General features: G+C 38.0%; 2 protein-coding genes and 1 long non-coding RNA gene across 5 annotated transcripts; 2 read left to right on the top strand and 1 right to left on the bottom strand.

The window, feature by feature from the left end:
• The first annotated feature begins 447 nt into the window (after positions 1-447).
• Positions 448-7370, top strand: LOC137180647 (CD209 antigen-like protein C). Its single transcript, XM_067586007.1, has 6 exons — positions 448-586; positions 1276-1377; positions 1467-1736; positions 4952-5085; positions 5174-5274; positions 6508-7370. The coding sequence occupies exons 1-6, from the start codon at positions 448-450 to the stop codon at positions 6656-6658; spliced, it is 897 nt and encodes a 298-aa protein (XP_067442108.1). The 3' UTR covers positions 6659-7370.
• An 860-nt stretch (positions 7371-8230) lies between these two features.
• Positions 8231-12649, top strand: LOC137175504 (uncharacterized). Its single transcript, XR_010925632.1, has 3 exons — positions 8231-8929; positions 11966-12066; positions 12567-12649. It is a non-coding gene; the product is annotated as an uncharacterized lncRNA (long non-coding RNA).
• A 478-nt stretch (positions 12650-13127) lies between these two features.
• Positions 13128-19664, bottom strand: LOC137175490 (asialoglycoprotein receptor 1-like). 3 transcript variants are annotated; one of them, XM_067581152.1, is made up of 7 exons: positions 19518-19664; positions 17827-17913; positions 17368-17610; positions 15968-16011; positions 15609-15746; positions 15407-15513; positions 13128-13987 (listed from the first exon to the last, which is right to left on the bottom strand). In XM_067581152.1, the coding sequence occupies exons 1-7, from the start codon at positions 19594-19596 to the stop codon at positions 13828-13830; spliced, it is 858 nt and encodes a 285-aa protein (XP_067437253.1). In that variant the 5' UTR covers positions 19597-19664; the 3' UTR covers positions 13128-13827. The 3 variants fall into 3 exon arrangements, with proteins under 3 accessions (XP_067437253.1, XP_067437244.1, XP_067437235.1); XM_067581143.1 differs by having other exon boundaries at positions 15609-15743; positions 17827-17916; XM_067581134.1 differs by having other exon boundaries at positions 17827-17916.
• Positions 19665-21155: the final 1491 nt, after the last annotated feature.

The raw sequence follows: 21155 nt of genomic DNA on the forward strand, positions 1-21155 counted from the left end.
CATGTTAACACACAAGTAAAAAGAGATCTGCTACTGTAGGAGAATCATAAGTTGAATTAAGCAATCTGTGTTGTTGTGGCATATGATGGAAATAAAATTAACCGTAGTTAAGACAAAATTTTGGACCCTGTTCTATGTATTAATTTATGCATGCATGTATTTTGCACATACATGTGTATTGATTTTGAGCAGGATTACTGAAGTGTGAGAATCAAACCGCATTTTGCAGAAGAACAAAATGGGCATAACATATCCGGAAAAAAAAAGCCTAAACAACCACCTTTCAAAACTGATCCCACCAGCCCCCAGCCCTCAGTTTCCTGTTAAGCAGAGAATGTGAATGTATCGCAGTCTGCAGTACAAGGTGTTCACAGAGTCAGAACGATAACATAAATTCAGAAGCACATTGTCCAGGACGATACTGAACTGACAGTACAGCTGAACGTGATGGATCAACTCTATGTCAATGTACAGAAACCCTCCGGTAAACCCAGCAAAAGAAAGGGTGTAGTAAAAGAAAATATTTATGCAAATGAAGAAGTGATCCACACTCTGGTGCCAAACACAACTGGAATAGCACTCCCAGGTAATGAACACATCCAGATTATATTTTCTAAAATAACTTGTCTAAGGGAAAAGACTAGAAATTACTTTTGCAAGAAAAAAGTGTGAAATAAAAGAGTGAGAAAGCCAAGGGTCTGGCTTCCTGTCCACTGAAGGTTTTAGCTAAAGAAGAAACTGCAATTAAATACAAAGTTACAGTATGTCCACTCATACAAAAATGTAGTTTCTAGTTTAATAGATGTTGCAGATGGATCTCAATTGATTGAGGAAGATGATTTTTCAATTTTAGAAGTTGTTAAGTACAGTTGTTACTTTGGGCATGCCGTGTGATATGAATCGGGGACATAATGGAACCTTGCACAGTGTGAACACTATGAACATAACACTTGTTTGTTAGACCTATTATTCAGTTCGCTGGAAAGGATATTTGTCTTTAATATTTAGCGACTGTATATAAGTCTCAATGAGAAATGCAGTTATGGCATTTTGTCAATTAACATGTAACATGATCTTTGGAGATAGCAATGGCTACAACAGACAAGAGAGGATATAATGGATTTTTATAAGAGACACTGTTAGGTCTACTGCTATAGGCACATGGTCAGTGCTATGGATAATGTAAATAGTGTTTAAGATGACTGGGCCAGGACTGATGTGCTTGATTTCCCATTGAGAAAAAAACATATGACAAGTTCTGCCTTCTACCTTCAGGTGCTGGAGATGAGAGGAAACATTTCTGCAGAGGTGCTGCAGTGTTTCTGGGTCTGCTGTGTCTTCTCCTCCTGTCTGGACTTGTAGTTCTGGTTTTCCTGTGTGAGTACTTAATTCACATGCTGCTCAAAGACTGGAGGTGATGATGGTTAACAATGTTTCCTCATTTGTTGTTTATGCACCAAACACAGTCACCAAGGGAAACTCTGAGAGGAAAATGGAGATGGCCCTGTTGCACAACAGTTACAACAATGTGACCAGAGAAAGAAATGACTTACAGATCAGTTACAACAACGTGACCAGAGAAAGAAATGACTTACAGATCAGTTACAACAATCTGATGAAAGAACTGGATCAGCTACAGACCAGATATAACAATCTGGCTGAAGAACAAGACCGGCTCCAGAAAAGGTTTGAGAACGTGACCAAAGAGACAAATGATCTTCAGAAAAAGCTCCAAGGTAATTACCTATTTCTTAATTCTTGCAGACCCAAGTTAATAGACATGTTTTTCGCAAATATTTTGCAGGTTCAGCCATTATGGGGAAGTTCAGACTTCTCTGAAGAGTGCTTGCATGCAGCTGCTATGACTAAGTTTACATTTTCACACCTTGAGTTTAAATTCAACACTACAGCTGTTCATCATCATTTTTAGATATTGGTGAGAACGTTTTCACATTTTTTTCTCATTCAAGGTGAGGGGCTAAAGAAAATATGAATATTGTGAAAAGCAAGTTTGATATCCATTATTGATTAAATAACACCTGTTAAACTTAAGGGGATTACACCTACACAAAAACTATATTATTAATTTTATCAATTAAAAATGCAAAGAAATGTGGGGTGGATTAAATTATTACCATTCCACAATATGACAAAGAGGCTCAATGTGAAATGCAAAGAAATGTGATTTGCACCCACACATCGTTTCTTATCAGTCTGTTTACAGAAGTGCAGACATGACAGGAAGTTAGTGGTTATTGGTGGTTATGGACATACTGTCTGAGGAAACACAAAAAAGAAAATCTGTACCAAAAAGACTGAAACTTTGGAAGATACCCACATGGTTTGATTAACTCAGACGACTGAAGCCTCGTAGTAACCTCAGTTAAACTTTGGACAAACAAGGATTTTGTCCCATCATGTACATTGGAAACATCATAGGAAGTCATCTTGAAATGGCCAGTATCAACAGAGGAAAGATTACAGCAAGTAAAAACTTTCAATGTACATATGTGCACCTGACTATGGTTTTAAAACAGATATTAAAAAATGTGAACCTCTATGGACAGTAACTTGTATGACTATGGATGTCTTAACTTAAGAAGGTTATCCGTCAGCAGCAGCAAGATTTCATTAAAAAAGTGATAATATTAATTAGTGTTATTATAGTGTTATATAGTTTATTAATAGCACTCTAACAAAATGTGGTCCATTTTTGATTTTCAAAAGCACTCCAGTGGTCACTGCTGTTATGTTTCATGTATAAACAAAGCTATTATTAGTTCTGTTTTCTTTAATGGATGAAGTTACTCAGTAAAGTTTGAAAGAAGTTACTTTTAGTAAAGTACCTGCAGAGAATTATCACTGAACTCTGCAGTTCAACTCAGCTCCATCTCTGTTTAGCCTCTCATTTCACTTTGTTTTGGTTGTCTTTACTCTACTTGCTCAGCACCAAAGGCAGACAGAGAAAGTTATCAACTATGGTGAAAACAGTGACACACTTTGCAGATAAACACCCAGATTTGATTTTTATAAAAGGAGAGTGAATTTTGGACTAATATTCATAAGGCATACAAAAACATGGCTCTAATATAATGTTAATGTTCTTTGTGTCTGCGGGGTGTGTGTAGGCAATTGTTTGCTAACATGTTAGTGGTTGAATAATCAATACAAAAAATGAGAAACTGCATAAACTATGTCTGGTTATCAGGCACTAGCCTGTGTACATAAAAACTTTGGGGGAGAAGTTCACCACAACTACCAGGATGCATTTCAGCAGGAAACATCCAATCACCAAGCTTAAAAATTCTGTCATGTTTGCCGCTATTGGTGGGTAAAAACTGACAATACAATCTGCAGCTTAAATCAATTTACTTCTGGATTCTGGGTCAATTTTGGATTAATTCAGAAACTATGGTGCCATGTCTTGTTCACAAATTCAACAAAGCGTTTTGAATCCTCTACCACTCTGATTCTTACAGAGCCCCGAAAGTCCTGTAAGGTTATATTAATCAGTTAATTAACTTGTGCAAACAGCATGTTCAACAAACATAAACACGTAAAAAAAAAAAAAAGTAGAGCTATTGCATGCTTAAGTGTCAAGAGAAGGACAAAATGCACTGTTTTCTGAGTAAAAGAAGTAAAAGCAGTTAGTAGAAGTAAAAGAAAACCGAAGACGACCATCACATAGGCTATTACATAGAAAGCCAGTGCAATGCAAGATCAAGTAAACCCCCCTGACAGACACAATGTTTCAGCATCAAGGACAGCACATATTACTTTACCTGCACCATACCCGGTGAATGGTTCAGGACTGAACCTGAGGGCAATTGGATCTCTCTTGCGACATAACAGACAAGAGCCTCTAATGATAAAATCATTCAATTCAATTCAATTTTATTTACATAGCGCCAAATCACAACAAAAGTAATCTCAGGGCACTTTTCACATAGAGCAGGTCTAGACTGTACTCTTTAATTTACAGAGACCCAACAAGCATGGCCGGCCCTAACTACAAGCTTTATCAAAAAGGAAAGTTTAAAGCCTACTCTTAAACATAGAGAGGGTGTCTGCACCCCGGCCCGAATGTGGAAGATGGTTCCACAGGAGAGGAGCCTGATAGCTGAAGGTTCGGCCTCCTATTATACTTTTGGAGACTGTAGGAACCTTCAGTAAACCAAGTGAGTAGCAGACAGCTGTCATCAAACAGCTCACCCGCCAAAAAAATAGCAAATTGACTGTTCAAATAAAGCAATGAACGCTGCCATGTTTCAAACATACTTGAGAAATCAACAAACTATAAAAATCTATAAATGCAACTTACGCCTGTGGTCTTCAAAGCATAGACCTATCATGCCTTTACTGTGCAGATATTAGCCTGTTCCCACGAGATAATCATCTTGTACGTGCAAGATAATTACTTGTTCCCACAACATAATTATCTTGCACACACGAGATACTAACTTTTTCCCCAAAGATAATAACTTGTGTGCACAAGATAAAAAAATATCAGCTTTCAGGACTTTAGGGGCTCCGTAGATTCTCACCACTGTCTGGTCATGTTTGCTCTCCATAGCAAAAGCGGAAAATGCTCATTGGTATTGTAATATTTGGAGCCATCCACAATGCCAAGTTGATGGACAAAACGTTTTCTCAGAAATAAAGTTGAAGTAATTAAAACTGGTCTCCATAACATAAACCCACATGATCATTACACTCTCTGAGGGAGTCCTGTTTTTCTGTGTTAACTAACCAATATTGAGGATTTGGTTTAAAGAAAAATACAGAAAGGAGAAAAACACTTGACAACTAGTGTAGATTCTGCTGTCGCACACATACAGCCTGTTTGGTCCATTATACATAATCTCTGCCGTTCATTGTTTTTTCAAGTTTTTGTTCACATTTCATTTCTTAATGATTGATATTAAAGTTGTTTTTTTTCTATTTGAAACAGATCACAAACAATGGGTGTATTTCAGCGGTAGTCTCTATTACATTTCCTCACAGCAGAAATCCTGGCAACAAAGTAGAGACGACTGTCTGCAAAGAAATGCGGACCTGCTGATTATTAACAGCAAAGAAGAACAGGTGGGTGACTGTGTGTGTGAGTGTGTGAGATGCAGTTGTTTGCAATGTAGTTATGTTGTGTTGATGAATGTTTCTCTCTGTAAACAAGGACTTCACAAGACGATTCAAACGACTCCTGTGGATTGGACTGACTGACCGCGAGAGAGAGGGGACATGGAAATGGGTGGATGGGAGTCCACTGACCACAAGGTTCAAATGTTACTTTTCTATTGCTGCTGCTGCGTTGCTTCTATTAGTGCACTTTCCCAATGTATCCACTCACTCTATTTAGTTGCATTATGGGAGGTATATCCAGCATTTTTGGAGGTTGATCCACAGGGACTAAAAGTCAGGATGTCTCAGTCTCAGGTCCACAAATTTGACAACTATCTTTTAGCTGAGAAACTGCAATGTGTAATCAGTCACTCAGTAAAATTTGGGGATGCTGTGTTTCACATTCCAAAACACCATCTACTGTAGAGAGAAGAGTTTTCTCCGTCACTGCAGCATCTGACTCTGCTGCTAGTGTTTTTATTGACTGCAGAAAATTTGTGATTGTTCACAATTCTATACAGATATCATATCATGTGATAGACTAGAGATGGACAAGAGTTATTATTATGAGGACTGATACAGACTGTCTTATTTCAGTGTTTTTTATGTAAATATATTAAGCACAGATGAAAGCTGTTACAGCACAGTACTGGACAATTTAGGTAACTTTTACACCTGAAGTTCAATTAAGTTGGGCCGGACCAATGAAAGAAATGATACACTGTTGCCATTAATTTCTGATACTTCAGTGATTTAGTATTGCACTTCCATAAATATGGGAAAAAACCTGTATAAGTCAAAGGTGCATGTGTGCATACTATGTGCAAGACTCATTTGCTCAACAGTAAAATTGTGCAACAAGACAATATGGCAGCAACATAATATCTTGATATTTTAGATCTTGATGAAATGGCTTTACAAAGGGATTTTTCTGTTAGAACAATAATTAAATATTGGGATTTCTGTCTGCATGCTTGCTCATCCCCAAATCACAAAACAGTCAGGGCTGGGGCTCTTCATTAGTAAGAAAAAAAGTGAATGCAGTTTCTTGCATTTATCTAGTCATTATGATGAAATTGGTCTTTATTCCTTCCACAATTTGACAACATTTTTTGTATTATTAATCCACCAACTTCTCTGAACATAACATACTCTATATTTTCACTTACAGAGACCTAAGACTTATTACTTCTAGTACACAAGTACCTGACTAGTCCCTATATTTCTAACATAGATTCATAAATGAGTCCGTATCACTCTTAGTAAGGGAAATATCTTGATTTCAAGCTGATGTTGGGTTTAAATTTATTGTGGCAGTGTTGCTGTCGGCGAAATACCTCTTGGTGTGTGTTCTTTGAAAAAAGCTTAATTTTTGTTTTTGGGTTTCAGCTACTGGGACTCTGGTGAACCTAATGGTATGTCAGGTGTCAGAGATGAAGACTGCGCAGAAATAAAGTACCCTGAAAAGGAAAACAACTGGAATGATGAATGTTGTGACTTTCAAAGATTTTGGATCTGTGAAAAGACAGTGGCTCTATAACTCAGCATCCAAATCCACCAGACATAATATTAAAGACAGGAAGATATGTTGCATCTCCCAGTTTCAACTAAAATTGCCAAGACAGCGCTAACTTACTGCTAAGCAAGCTACTGAATAGAGACGGTGTCTCCTTAACATACATAGAATCACATACAGCATGAGAATGAGCTCACAGCTGAACGCTGAAAATGATAAAGACTAATATATTTGTTGTTGTTGGCTTACCAAGACTTAAGAAAATCTGACCTTGCCAGTCACCATGGCTACAGTCAGAGTTCAGGTTGATTCTAGGCCTCATGGTTAGGGAGTCAAAATATAAGCGCTTTATAAATGGCCACATGGTGGTGTGGTCTGCATCAAAAATGAATTAATTTCTTCAAAGGAATTTCTTTTATACTTTGCCACAATATCATTTTAATCATTTTATCATTTTTCGTACTGTATTGAAGATTGAATAAGAGGGAATATCCAAGTCTATATTTTCCGTGTTTCTCAATCCGTAGCCTAGAATGTAAGCTGTGTTTCAACTTTTAACAGCAGCAGAAATACATACATAACATACTGTAGGCTTAAGTTGTTAGGTTTTTTTCAAGTGATGCTTCTTTAAAGTTTTTAGTTAGTAAACCTAAACTATAGACATGCTCTATACAATATAGTGTTAATATTTTATGTCAAAGTGTATATTTTTTATGGGTATTTCATCATTATCTGATACGGGAAGAAGATAATCTGTGGTTGAAACACTGTCAGTTGTGTCCACATAAAACAAACTCCATAATAAAATAATAAAATCAAATGAATCATTTTTATGTCCATGAGTATAATTTACTGTCTACTTGTTCTCTATTGTTTCATTACAGGCACCAGAAATGACCATGTGTACTTAGTTTAATCAGGATAGAAAAGTGAACAAAGCAAAGATAATTGTTTATTGTACAGATGTCAAAAGTCTGTTTAGAAGCCATACTCATATGGTGGAAAAAGAAAATGAGGTCAGGGTTGTTTCATCTCATCTGTTTTGCTGTGGCCTTATTCCACATTATTTTTCTACGTAAAAACAATCTCACAAGGTCAATTCAGTAGCTGTTCTGGAGCTTTCTATTATATCACACAATCTTCTTCAGCAGATGGAACTCCAGAATACCTACTGAATGTACCTTGTGGTGAGATGCAAGAATAACCTTTCAATCTCAATACATGTACTAAAATAGCACAATAGTGTATGCACATGTAACAAAGTAAGAGTTTGGATTTTCCCCAAAAATATACTCTTGCCAGGCTGTTTAACAGTGAGCGGAGCAGGTGGACCCAAATGCAGGAGACAGCAGGCACAGGAACTAAAGAATTTCTCTTTATTTAATACTCAGGAGTACAGGCAAAGCAAAACTAATCAGAACAGGGGATCCAACAAAGACTGACCTAAATAACAGGACTTAATTACAAACTGGACTAACGAGGGAACAGGGAACAGGTGACTGGACAGGAGAGCAGAAAAGGAGCTGATTGGCTGGGGGAAACACTGAGAGCAGGGAAGGACTGATGTAGGGCAGGTGTGGAGGGAAAAGCAGGCTGGGGGAGGAGTACAGGAGGCTAGGGACCACAAGAAAATCACACAAAAAAGGACAGTGACAGGATTGTGACATGGTGAAAGAAGCTGCGTTAAAACCTCTCCAACAACTAAGTACAATTAACTCAAAAAAGTTGCTTAAGCACATGTTAACACACAAGTAAAAAGAGATCTGCTACTGTAGGAGAATCATCAGTTGAATTAAGCAATCTGTGTTGTTGTGGCATATGATGGAAATAAAATTAACCGTAGTTAACACAAAATGTTGGACCCTGTTCTATGTATTAATTTATGCATGCATGTATTTTTGCATATACATGTGTATTGATTTTGAGCAGGATTACTGAAGTGTGAGAATCAAACCGTATTTTGCAGAAGAACAAAATGGACATATCCAGAACAAAAAAGCCTAAACAACCACCTTTCAAAACTGATCCCACCAGCCCCCAGCCCTCAGTTTCCTGTTAAGCAGAGAGTGCGAATGTATTGCGGTCTGTGGTACAAGGTGTTCACAGAGTCAGAACGATAACATAAATTCAGAAGCACATAGTCCAGGACGATACTGAACTGACGGTACAGCTGAACGTGATGGATCAACTCTATGTTAATGTACAGAAACCCTCCGGTAAACCCAGCAAAAGAAAGGGTGTAGTAAAAGAAAATCCACACTCTGGTGCCAAACACAACTGGAATAGCACTCCCAGGTAATGAACACGTCCAGATTATATTTTCTAAAATAACTTGTCTAAGGGAAAAGACTAGAAATTACTTTTGCAAGAAAAAAGTGTGAAATAAAAGAGTGAGAAAGCCAAGGGTCTGGTTTCCTGTCCACTGAAGGTTTTAGCTAAAGAAGAAACTACAATTAAATGCAAAGTTACAGTATGTCCACTCATACAAAAATGTAGTTTCTAGTTTAATAGATGTTGCAGATGGATCTCAATTGTTTGAGGAAGATGATTTTTCAATTTTAGAAGTTGTTAAGTACAGTTGTTACTTTGGGCATGCCGTGTGATATGAATCAGGGACATAATGGAACCTTGCACAGTGTGAACACTATGAACATAACACTTGTTTGTTAGACCTATTATTCAGTTCGCTGGAAAGGATATTTGTCTTTAATACTGAGCAACTGTATATAAGTCTCAATGAGAAATGCAGTTTTGGCATTTTGTCAATTAGCATGTAACACAATCTTTGGAGATAGCAATGGCTACAACAGACAAGAGAGGATATAATGGATTTTTATAAGAGACACTGTTAGGTCTACTGCTATAGGCACATAGTCAGTGCTATGGATAATGTAAATAGTGTTTAAGATGACTGGGCCAGGACTGATGTGCTTGACTTCCCATTGAGAAGAGAAGAAAGGAAGAATTTCTGCAGAGGTGCTGCAGTGTTTCTGGGTCTGCTGTGTCTTCTCCTCCTGACTGGACTTGTAGTTCTGGTTTTCCTGTGTGAGTACTTAATTCACATGCTGCTCAAACACTGGAGGTGATGATGGTTAACAATGTTTCCTCATTTCCTCGTTTCCTCATTGTTTATGCACCAAACACAGTCACCAAGGAAATCTCTAAGAGGAAAATGGAGATGGCCCTGTTACACAATAGTTACAACAACGTGACCAGAGAAAGAAATGACTTACAGATCAGTTACAACAATCTGATGAAAGAACTGGATCAGCTACAGACCAGATACAACAATCTGGCTGAAGATCAAAACCAACTCCAGAAAAGATTTAAGAATGTGAGCGAAGAGAGAAATGACCTCCAAATGATTCACAGTTCAAAAGTGCAACATTTTCCTTTCATTTTTCCAGTCAAAAATTGACACCATCTACAGCAACCTGACCACACCCACCCTCTGCCCTCTCCACCTCCCCACATGCCTCCCCCCCATACCACTCAGCCCCTGTCTCAGTTCTCCCTTGTGTCTCCATTGGAGCTGTCCAACTTTATGGCCAGAATGAGAAGCTCCATTTATATTCTGGATCCCATCCCATCCAATCTTGTCAAGGATTGCCTAACAGGTATCTCCTCACTCATCACAGAAATCATTAACTCCTACTTTAGCTCAGGTTCAATTCCCCAAACACTCAAACTGGCAGCTGTCACGCCCATCGTCAAAAAACCTGGACTCAACCCTGATATCCTCAGCAAGGATATCTGGCCCATCTCCAATCTCCCCTCTCTGTCAAAAATACTGGAACGTATTGATGCCTCCAAACTCAAAGCCCACCTCATCTCCAACAACCAGTTTAAACCATTTCAATCCAGTTTCTGCTCACAGCACAGCACTGAAACAGCCCTCCTCAAAGTCACCAAGACCTTCTCCTCTCCTCAGACTCTAGTCACCTCAGCATTCTCATCCTACTCCACTTCACAAACGACACCCATCTGCCCTCTCCTGGCTAAAGTCATATCTCACAAACAGACAACAATTCATCAACAATAAACAACTGCACCTCCTCCATTTGTCCTCTTTTCCAGGGTGTCCCCCAGGGCTTGGTGCTTGGTCCTCTCCTCTTCATCCTCTACATGCTCCCCCCTGAAGACCATGATGACCATACGTCATCATGGTCTCCACTTCCACTGCTACGCTGATGATGTCCAGCTCTACATCTCCACTAAATCCATCATCACAGGAACTCACTGACCAACTGCCTCAATGAAATTAAATCATGGATGCAAGCCAACTTCCTCAAATTAAACTGTGATAAATCAGATATGATCATCATCAGTCCCAAATCCCTCACTAAAACCATTCACAACTTCTTCCTCAACCTCTGCCTCAACTCCACTCTGTCTCCCTCCCCACACATCTGCAACCTCTGAGTCATTTTTGACAGCAACCTCTCCTTTGAACACCACGTCAAACAAATTACCAGAACTGTCTTTTTCCACCTAAAAAACATAGTTCATCTCCACCCATCACTCTCGATCTCTACTGCTTCTCTACTGCTACTTTGATCCAAGCCTTCATAACATCGAGAATTGACTACTCCAACAGCATTTTTTATGGCCCATCATCAAAAGTTCTAATTAACTCCAGTACATCCAGAACTCTTCTGCTCACCTGCTCACCCACTGCTGCTCCCGTGCCCACATCAGCCCTGTCCTCCAGAATGTCTACTGGCTCCCTGTCCTACAATGGATCCAATTTAAAGTTCTTCTTCTCACTCACAAAGCCCTCCATAACCAGGCCCCCTTCTACCTTAGTGACCTGCTCCACCACCACACTCTCTTCCACAGCCATCGCTCCTCTGATGCCAATTTCCTGTCTCCACCACTCAGGACCTCTGGAACTCTCTCCTCTAACACATCTGCAGCTTAAATCAATTTACTTCTGGATTCTGGGTCAATTTTGGATTAATTCGGCAACTATGGTGCTGTGTTTTGTTCATAAATTCAACAAAGCATTTTGAATTTGCTACCACTCTGATTCTCACCACTGATTGACCATGCTTGTTGTCCATAACAACAGCGGCAAAGGCTCATGGGTATTGTAAGATTTGGAGCCATCCGCAATGCCAAACTGATGGACAAAACATGATTTCAAAGAAACAAAGTTAAATTAATTGAAACTGGTGGCCATAACATAAACCTATAGGATCATTGCACTTTCTGGGGGAGTCCTGTTTTTCTGTGTTAACTAATATGGAAGACTTGGTTTAAAGAAAAAAAGATGCAGTTGTTTACATTGTAGTTATGTTGTGTTGATGAATGTTTCTCTCTGTAAACAAGGACTTCGCAAGATGATTCAAACGACTCCTGTGGTTTGGACTGACTGACAGCGAGACAGAAGGGACATAGAAACGGGTGGATAGGAGTCCACTGACCACAAGGTTTGAGCATTACTGCTGCTGCTGCTGCTGCTGCATTGCTTCTATTAGTGCACTTTCACAATGTATCCACTCACTCTGTTTAGTTGCATTATGGGAAATATATCCAGCATTTTTTGAGCTTTAATCACAGTGACTAAAAGTAAGGATGTCTCAGTCTCAGGCCCACAAATTTGACAAATTTCTTTTAGCTGAGAAACTGTCATGTGTAATCACTCACTCAGTCACTCAGTAAAATTTGGTGGATGCTGTGTGTCACATTCCCAAAAACAATCAACTGTAGAGAGAAGAGTTTTCTCTGTCACTGCAGCGTCTGACTCTGCTGCCAGTGTTTTTATTGACTGCAGACAATTTGTTATGGTTCACAGTTCTACACACATATCATGTCATATGATAGACTAGAGCTGGAGAAGAGCCCATTACTATGCTGATACTGTTATGACCCTTGGTCATTTATTTGTTTTTGCTCCTGTATTAACTGCTCTCTCTCTCTCTCTCTTTAGTGTGTGCATTTAGTGTGTGTGATGAGTTGCAAGTGGTGCTCCCTGATTGGCTCAGGTGGCAGGATAGCTGCTGGCTTATTGGCAGACGCAGATGATTTAAACACCAGCTGATGCTTCCACACCTGTCCCTCCTATTCCCCACAATGGAGGCCCTCCTGCTTAATCTCTGAATTGTGTATTAGTCAAGTGTATTTGAGTAGGTTTTGGACTTAAAGATGTAAGCTAAGTGTGTTAGGCAACTTTCCTACCATCAGATATTTAGATCATTGTACAATGTAAATATTTAAAACCAAGGTAGCAGTCACAGTCAGTGGGAGTGAGAAGCCCTTTTCTTTTTTGTAAATCATTTTTCTCCTGTTTTTCAATTAGGAGTTAGGTTAGAGCTTTGCTTTTTTTGTTTCAACTTTGGATTTTTTGTTTGTTGTTTTGGTCATTGCTCAACTCTGAAGTGTTTGCAAATAAACTGCTACACTGTAAACTTTGATAGTTGTTGTGCTGACCATTCTTGAGATTGAGAGGAGCATGCTGTGTCCAAGTTTCCCTTAGACTAGAGACATAACAATACAGACTGTCTTGTTGTCACTATTGCTGGAATTTTAATACTTTTACATACGAATATATTAAGCACAGATGAAAGCTGTTACAGCACAGTACTGGGCGATTTTGGTCACTTTTACACCTGGAGTTCAATTAAGTTGAGTCGGACCAATGAAAGAAAGGATACGTTTTTGCCTTTAATTTCTGATACTTCAGTGAAGTATTGCACTTCCATAAATATGGAAAACCTGCACAGGTCAAAGGTGCATGTGTGCATATTATGTCCAAGACTAATGGTATGCCAGGTGGCGGAGATGAAGACTGCACAGAAATAAAGCACTATGAAAGGAAAACAGCTGGAATGATGAATGTTGTGACTTTCAAAGATTTTGGATCTGTGAAAAGACGGTGGCTCCAGACAAAAAATAAAAGACAGGAAGATACGCTGTATCTCCAAGTTTCAGCTAAAATTGCCAAGACAGTGCTAACTTAATGCTAAACAAGCTACTAAATAGAGTAGATGTCTCTTTAACATACATTTATTTATATATTTATCAGTTGCACAAAGTAGCTATAACTGTGTTCACATTACCTCAAATTCATTGCTGTTTTTTATTCTCAATGAGATTTGCTTATTTTATTCCTTCATATTTAAGTTTTCACTGATGTTATTATGCATTGTTGCATCAGCTTTTATTCAGAATTTCTAAAATGTGAGCGTCTACTATGAATCGATACATGGATCTCTTTCACACAACCAGCGCCGCTTTTGTCCACAGGGGGCGTCATTCCAGCTGGCCAGCACTGGGTTGAAGTGATACATCTCCACACAGTCCTCTCTGTTGTTGGGTCCACCATAATCCGGCTGGCCTCTCTGCCAAAATCTGAAGGATAGTATACAATGATGAGAGCAGAGAGATGCAGTTTAAATATTCATGCTGAATAATTGAGCTGATCAGTATGAAACCCACAGGTATTTGCAACCAATAAGCCAGGTTTACAGGATGTTTACATATACATGTATTTCTCCTTCCACAAACTGAAATGAGTAATCACCTATGGCAGTATTAACACTTTTGCCAATATGTCAGGACTGACACAATAATCATGATATCATATTGGATCAACAGTGTTAATAAAAGGATCAAACCTTTTGTGCCTGCCTGGTCCTTACAGATTCATTTGGTTCTTAATAACAAGACCAGACTCAAGTCCAAATTATATTCAGGCTAATTATAATTTGGATGACCCCATGCCTTATTGTGTAGAGTACTGTTGTAATGTTGTGGACTCGCTATCCTCTCCAATCAGGTAGTGGTCATAGGCACCGTAAAAGAAAAATGCAGGTTTTTTACATGAAAATTACATGAATTGCTACTCCTTTCAACCAAGGCTGCATGTTATTTGACAGCCCGTTCTCTCTCCCAACTCGTCACATATCGAAGCTTGGTCAGGACCCCGTGGCGTCACTTTTTAACGCATTGGATACCCCTTTAGCACCATTTTTTAATGTGCAGGGTAGTCTGATAGACCTCTGCTGAACTCCCACAACGTCTGAAATAGTCACCATGAGACCGATGACGTCTATATAAGGTGACAGGTTTCAGCCTGGTCGCCAGAATAAAATGTTGGCATTGTATGGTTCTGCAAACCACAGATACATTTCTGAAGTGAGGTACTTCACATGACATCTATATAAGCTGACTTTCTTATTAGGAGGTGGAGGGGTTGGTGGATGACTTGTGACGTTGTGGGCAGAAAGTTGGAAATCAGCACAGAGTCAGCACAGAGCACAGTTCGAGACAACCTTGCTGTTTTTATTTTATTATTTATTTTAACCCAAACCATGATCTCTCCCTAAACCTAACCAAGTGGTTTTTGTGCCTAAACCCAACCAGACCTTAACCACCGTGTTGTCACACCATAAAATATAATTATTTTTTTAACAGTTATTTTTTACCGTGATACTGCGCATTGAAAAATGATACTAAAGGGGTACCCAGTGCATTAAAAAGTGACACCAGGGGGTGCTGACCAAGCTTCAATATGTGACGAGTTGGGAGTGAGAACATGTATTTGGGGGCAGATCATGCCGCTGGCACTGTTTGTTTTCTTTTGCTAATTGGGAGTATTCAGGTTGATTACATTTCAAATTGGGTCCTTTTTCAGATTGGGTCCTGTGAACATCTCTAGAGCCAAGCACTGATACATGTAGACCTGGCTAAAAAGCATTTCTTTCTGTGATACTGGGGTCCTATTTGCATTACTAAATGAAAAAGTCTGGGTTATTCTGAAGGCCTTACGGTTTGGTCAGGGCAGATCCATCCACCCATTTAAAGGTCCCAGCTGTGTAACGCAGACCAATCCAGAACAGAAGATAATTATCCCCATCCAGACGGTACAGTTCCTTCTGTTGAGAGAATGTTACTTGACTTTAGCATATCAAGAATGGCAAACACACAAGCACACACAAATACACACAAATGCAGATTCATTGTGCTTGACCTGTTCCTGTTCGCTGTTGATCACCACCAAGTCAGCACTTTTATTCTGACAGTACTTTCTGCTTTCTTTCCATGTCTTACTCTCGCTGGAGAGAAAGTAACATATGGAGTTGATCTCCCTCCATCCTTCAGGACACTGCTGAGAAGACACACAACCACGCAGCTCTGTCAGAATTCAGTGAGGACAAGTGCAAATGAGAGGCAGGACAGTGAAGAAACAGTTGAGGAGATTTATTCCCTTGGCAAAACAAAAAAATGCTACAACCAACTAAGCTATCTAACTAAATCACTGGGCAACTGTCAAACTACGGCAGAGAAAGTAACAAACAGAGCTAAGATAAACTCCTCTGGGATACTCACACATGAAGGCTGAGGAGAGCGCATCGGCACAGTTCTGACAAGCTCTGGAGGACAAAATAAAAAAAACGACACGTCACAGATTAGACTCTGAGGCGTTAGGATGGGAAGCTGTAACTACAAATATGACTCCAACTTTTACAATTAATTAATGTAAAGGACCAGTGTGTAGGATTCAGTGGCATCTAGTGGTGAGGTTGCAGATTGCAACAAACTGAATACCCCCATCCCCTCCCAAGCATGTATGAGAACCTTCGGTGGCCGCGAAACTTGCGAAAAATGTGACAGGCCCCCTCTAGAGCCAGTGTTGAAACATGGTGATGCAACTTGGCAGCCTCTGTGGAAGAGGACCTCTGTCTACCTATGTAGATATAAAGGACTCATTCTAAGGTAACAAAAACACAACGATTTTTATTTATTTTCAGGTGATTATACACTAATTAACACACACTCATGAATATTATATTCCATTTCTACCAAGTCTGTTCCGTTAGATGATAAAACACATAACAGAATATTAACCAACGGTGTACAGTCAATCAATTACAAAGATGCATTAATCCTTGTGTTTTGTTGACATTGGCTTTACTTCCTCATTGTTTGGGGTCTCACAGACTGCACTGCTGTATCTTTAATAATAATAAATAAAAAATAAATAGCAAAATCAAAATATTTTCCTTTAAATACCTCAAATTCTTTTTCTCAAACCTTATTAAAACTTAGCATATAGAAAGTATTGAAGTGGTAACTCCTTCCTTTGCTACAATTCAGCTTCCACATTTGATGGTAACAAAAAATATGGAAATTACCATAAAGTAGTGTTATTACATCTAGTAAGGAAATATTTTGTATATTATACATTATGTTATATGGACTATGCATGAATAAATGCATAGTAATTTTTTGCCAGTAAGTTAACATAGACAAAGAAATGTACAGTATGTTATCCTACATGGTGATATTATTCATGTTTGGGGTCGATTAGACCACAGAATCGTCTAACTCCCTGTTTACTGCTCTAAATTCTATAGGTTATTTAAAAAAATAAATGTGATGACCAAGAGTTGATTCCTTTTAACTCTCGCAGCAGAGGCAATGTTTTTTTGTAGAAACCACAAGAAGCACGTTGATGTTATCATGAGAAGTCAACAAACACACAAAGAAGAGTTTGTCATTCAGAAACAGTCAAATTTCATCAATAGAAAATAGGTAGAGAGATCACAGGGAGGTGCAGTACAAAAATACCAGAAAAATGGCCACTTGCAGTATCAACTAAGATGTTCAAAACCGCTAAATAATAACAATTATAAATGTATCTGTCTCATGCTGTGTAGATACTTTATCAGAATGAAAGAGGAATTGACGTAAAGGTCAGAAGACTTTACTGCCTTATTTCTTCTCACCTCTCAGCCTCATGCTCAGTCTGTCCCTCTCCTCCTCCACATCCTTTATCTTGTTGGTGAGCTCACTGTTTCTGTTTTGAAGCAGGTCTCTGTCTCTGGTCAAGGCGTTGAATCTTTCTTGTAATTTGTTGCAATTATTAGTCATCATTTGCTCACAATTAATCTGCACCTCCTTCACCTTGTTGTGGTCACCAAAATGAGTTTTGTTGCAGTCCGAGAAAGTTGATTCCTTGCTTGAGTTCGCTGATAGTATAGAAACATTAAAAATGTTAAACTCAAGTTATGTTTTGTAGTTACATTTTTTTTTAAAAAAATACATTTTTCATGGTTTGTTTGACAGCAACATGTGGAATTACACCACAAAGAGGCCCTGCATTTGCAATATTGAGGTGTGGTCTATGCAACTGTCTTAGCGCATTTTAAGTTATACAATACCATGTTTTTGACATACATACTCACTCGTGAGGCGTAGGGAAATATTGAGAGCGACTTGTATAATACACAGAAGGCCAAAGCTTAGGAGAAGCAGCTGGCAGGGTCTTCTCTCTGCTAAAACAACACACATAGCAAACAAAGATAAAAAGTCTATAACCACAGTAGCAGCTTTGTGAGGCTGTAATGTATTCTTGATGTATCAGAAATGGAGAAACAGATATTCTTATGCTTTTTCTTTAATGTGTTAACTTTTAGTATGTAAAGTTTTTCATGTAAGCTTTTTAACACTACAAGCAATCATTAAAATGTTGACATCATAATGGTTGTTTAAAGGATAATTACATTTTATTTCAACACGGGTTACATCATAGTTTCTACAGTGTCATTATTAGTATTATGATATTATGGTGTTATGATTACATTGTACTGTCCAGCGTCATTACTATGATCTGGGAACATGCTGATAATTGCTTAAATTAAGTCCAGTGGGGCAAGAAAGTCACTTTATTTGGTGGTAAAAGCACAAGTGCACCATAATGTTTGAAGATTCTCTCTTTGCACAGGGAGACTGTGTGTGCCCAAAAAATAGCAAGTAGTTCAAAGTTAAACCATTAGGTGCTCTGTAAACTGTGATGGATGTTCATAATAGATAGTTTGGGGTATTAATTTTTCCATTTGCATTTGTTTTGTCTTCCAGATAAATTTGACTAACCTGAAATTTGTCACTGACCTTCTTCTTGGCGATATTGCGGATTCTAAGAGGAATTAACTTGAGCACAGTTTTATCATTACATGGTCTGTGGTCAAACCTACAAAAATATATACCCTGATAAAAGTACTGTGTCGAAACAGGTTTGTTGAATAATGAGCAGACAATTTCAGTTAGTGAGTTAATGTGATTAAGTTATTTTTCAAACATCCCAAAGCCCAAGGTGATATCTTCAAATGTCTACCTATATCGCAACCGTTGGTCCCAACAGTCTATAACCTACAGATGTTCAGTTTACTATCATAGAATACTAAATAAACCAGAAAATATTCACCTTTGAGAGGCTGGAATCGGAGAATGTGGATATTTCTTCTTTAAAAATGACCCAAATTGATTAATCGATCATCAAAATAGTTGGTGATTAATTTTCTGTCGATCCACTAATTGATTAATTGACTAATTGTTGCAGTTCTAATCTTGAGCCTCGCATTAACATTAGGTTTAGGCAACAAAGAAACATCTTTTAGTGTTAGGGAAAGATTGTGGTTTTTAGTTAAATGTTAATGAAGTAAACATGTCCAATCTTGTGCGTCAAGTTAGCGTTGACTTTTTCAGTGTTTAACCAAGACCACAATCTTTCCCCAACATTAACAAAGTGCTTTGTTTGCTATGAGCGTGTACTGAAAACATGTTTTTTGGGGATACACTCTGTATCAATATTTTATGACTTTACTGATAAGTTTATTAAAAATGTTTCCTCATTATGTTGACATATAACCTATTAAGGTATTACATTTATCTCAAAAGATATTTGTAGTTACACATTAGTAGTATATAAACAGGCTACTTTAAACACCAGTACAGTATTTGTACAAGTACAAATATCCATTTGTGCTGTTTGAAGGTTTGAGGTTAATTTTATTGTCATCATGCAATACATTATTGCACAATGAAATTCAGTTGTAGTACATATACAATAAGTATATAATACAATAATTGTTATTACCTGATTGATTTGTTTCCCCTCTGTGCTCCTCATGTCTTGGTCGCTCATTAATATAATCCGGCATCTCTATGTCCTGCATCGCCTTGGTTGCCTTAATATCTGGTGAGAAATCAAGTTGATCAGTAAACTGTGTGTTCTCCCTTTTAGTGTCTTTCTCCAAGAGTGAGCTGACACACTCATTACGACATGGTTACCTAATTTAAAAGGGGAAGAAACAACTATGTGGAAATACAACTTGTGACACAAACTGAAAGAATAAGCTGTTTAATTTTCTTGTTGAGGAGTTGTTTGAAACTTAAAACCTTTAATGCATGTCATTTCCCTTTTACCTATGAAGTTATATTCGAATATGCCGCATTTGTCTCAGAATTGCCTTACAAGTCATCTTCATGCAGCCCTGGAATAAAAGTAATCAAAGTAATTAAAAGGACAATAGACGTGGAAAGAGTCTTCTTTGTTACTATAGTCCAGCTAGTGGACTGATGTACAAAATCAGAACAACAATCCAGTCAGAAATAATCTTATACATGGCAGGAGAATGTGCCAGTGATTATTGGGCAGCTTAAGATGATTTCACTGTGGTTCTTGTAGTTTCTTTTTATACACAGTATATTTTTGTATTAAAATAATCGAAAAAAAAATTTGAAAAAAATGAAACAAAAGCAGTTATGAGCAAGGGTGCAGAACTATGAACTCAGGGATGATGAAAACTAGTTGCTTAATGGTATATGTTGCAGTTGATGAAATGTACAGGCAAATTGGTCAACTCAGAACCAGTGTTGCACCTCAGAAAGGAGGGACCAGATGCATAGATTCACACATAAAGCTGAGATATGCACACACATTCTTGTCAGATTTAAAAGCCGTCCATACACAAAGGTATAATCTCACAATATGTGAATTATAGTGATTTGCACTCTCAATGTTAGCCAAAAATGAGTGTACACAGGTTTTTAAATAGCTGTTTGCATATCAATATTTTGTCTACTCCACTGGTCTTTAGAACTATACATAAAAAAAAGAGCATAGAGGGATGATTTTGTTGCATCACTGAGTTTCTACAACAGTGCCACAGCAGCTGTCATTACACACAGCAGCTGTCATTACATACACTAAATGCAACCATTGTGTATTACTGTTATTTATATCAGCTGTATTATCATTAATTCATCACCCTATAAACAATGATTGGGGGTGATATCTTAGCTTTCAACATCAAATTTCAAAACGCAATTGATTATTTAGTTTATAGTTCTAATATCCAGACTTTACAAAGTGCTTCAAAATCAAGGATTAACTTAAGTAACATAACAACAGGCTAATAAAATGATGCCTCTAATAAAAAAAGAGAATACAATTGAGCAGAGAAAATTAATTTATCACATTTGATATAAATTAGCCTTTGATTGGCATTTTAAACTGCAAACAGCCATTCTCCGCTATCAGTGAAACTGGCTGATACCATAAACCAACAGTGTTTCATTATTAGATTACATCCGTATTTCCATTTCATCATCTTTGGCTTGCATACTCATGGCCAGTGTAAGTGTGGAAAATGACGTCTGCATGGTTTTTTTTTACACATGCTTTGTTTATACATCTGACCTCAGTAGGTGTGAGAAAACAACAGTATATATC

Source organism: Thunnus thynnus, chromosome 3 (genome assembly GCF_963924715.1).
Source record: "Thunnus thynnus chromosome 3, fThuThy2.1, whole genome shotgun sequence".
In the NCBI taxonomy this organism is placed as follows: domain Eukaryota; kingdom Metazoa; phylum Chordata; class Actinopteri; order Scombriformes; family Scombridae; genus Thunnus; species Thunnus thynnus.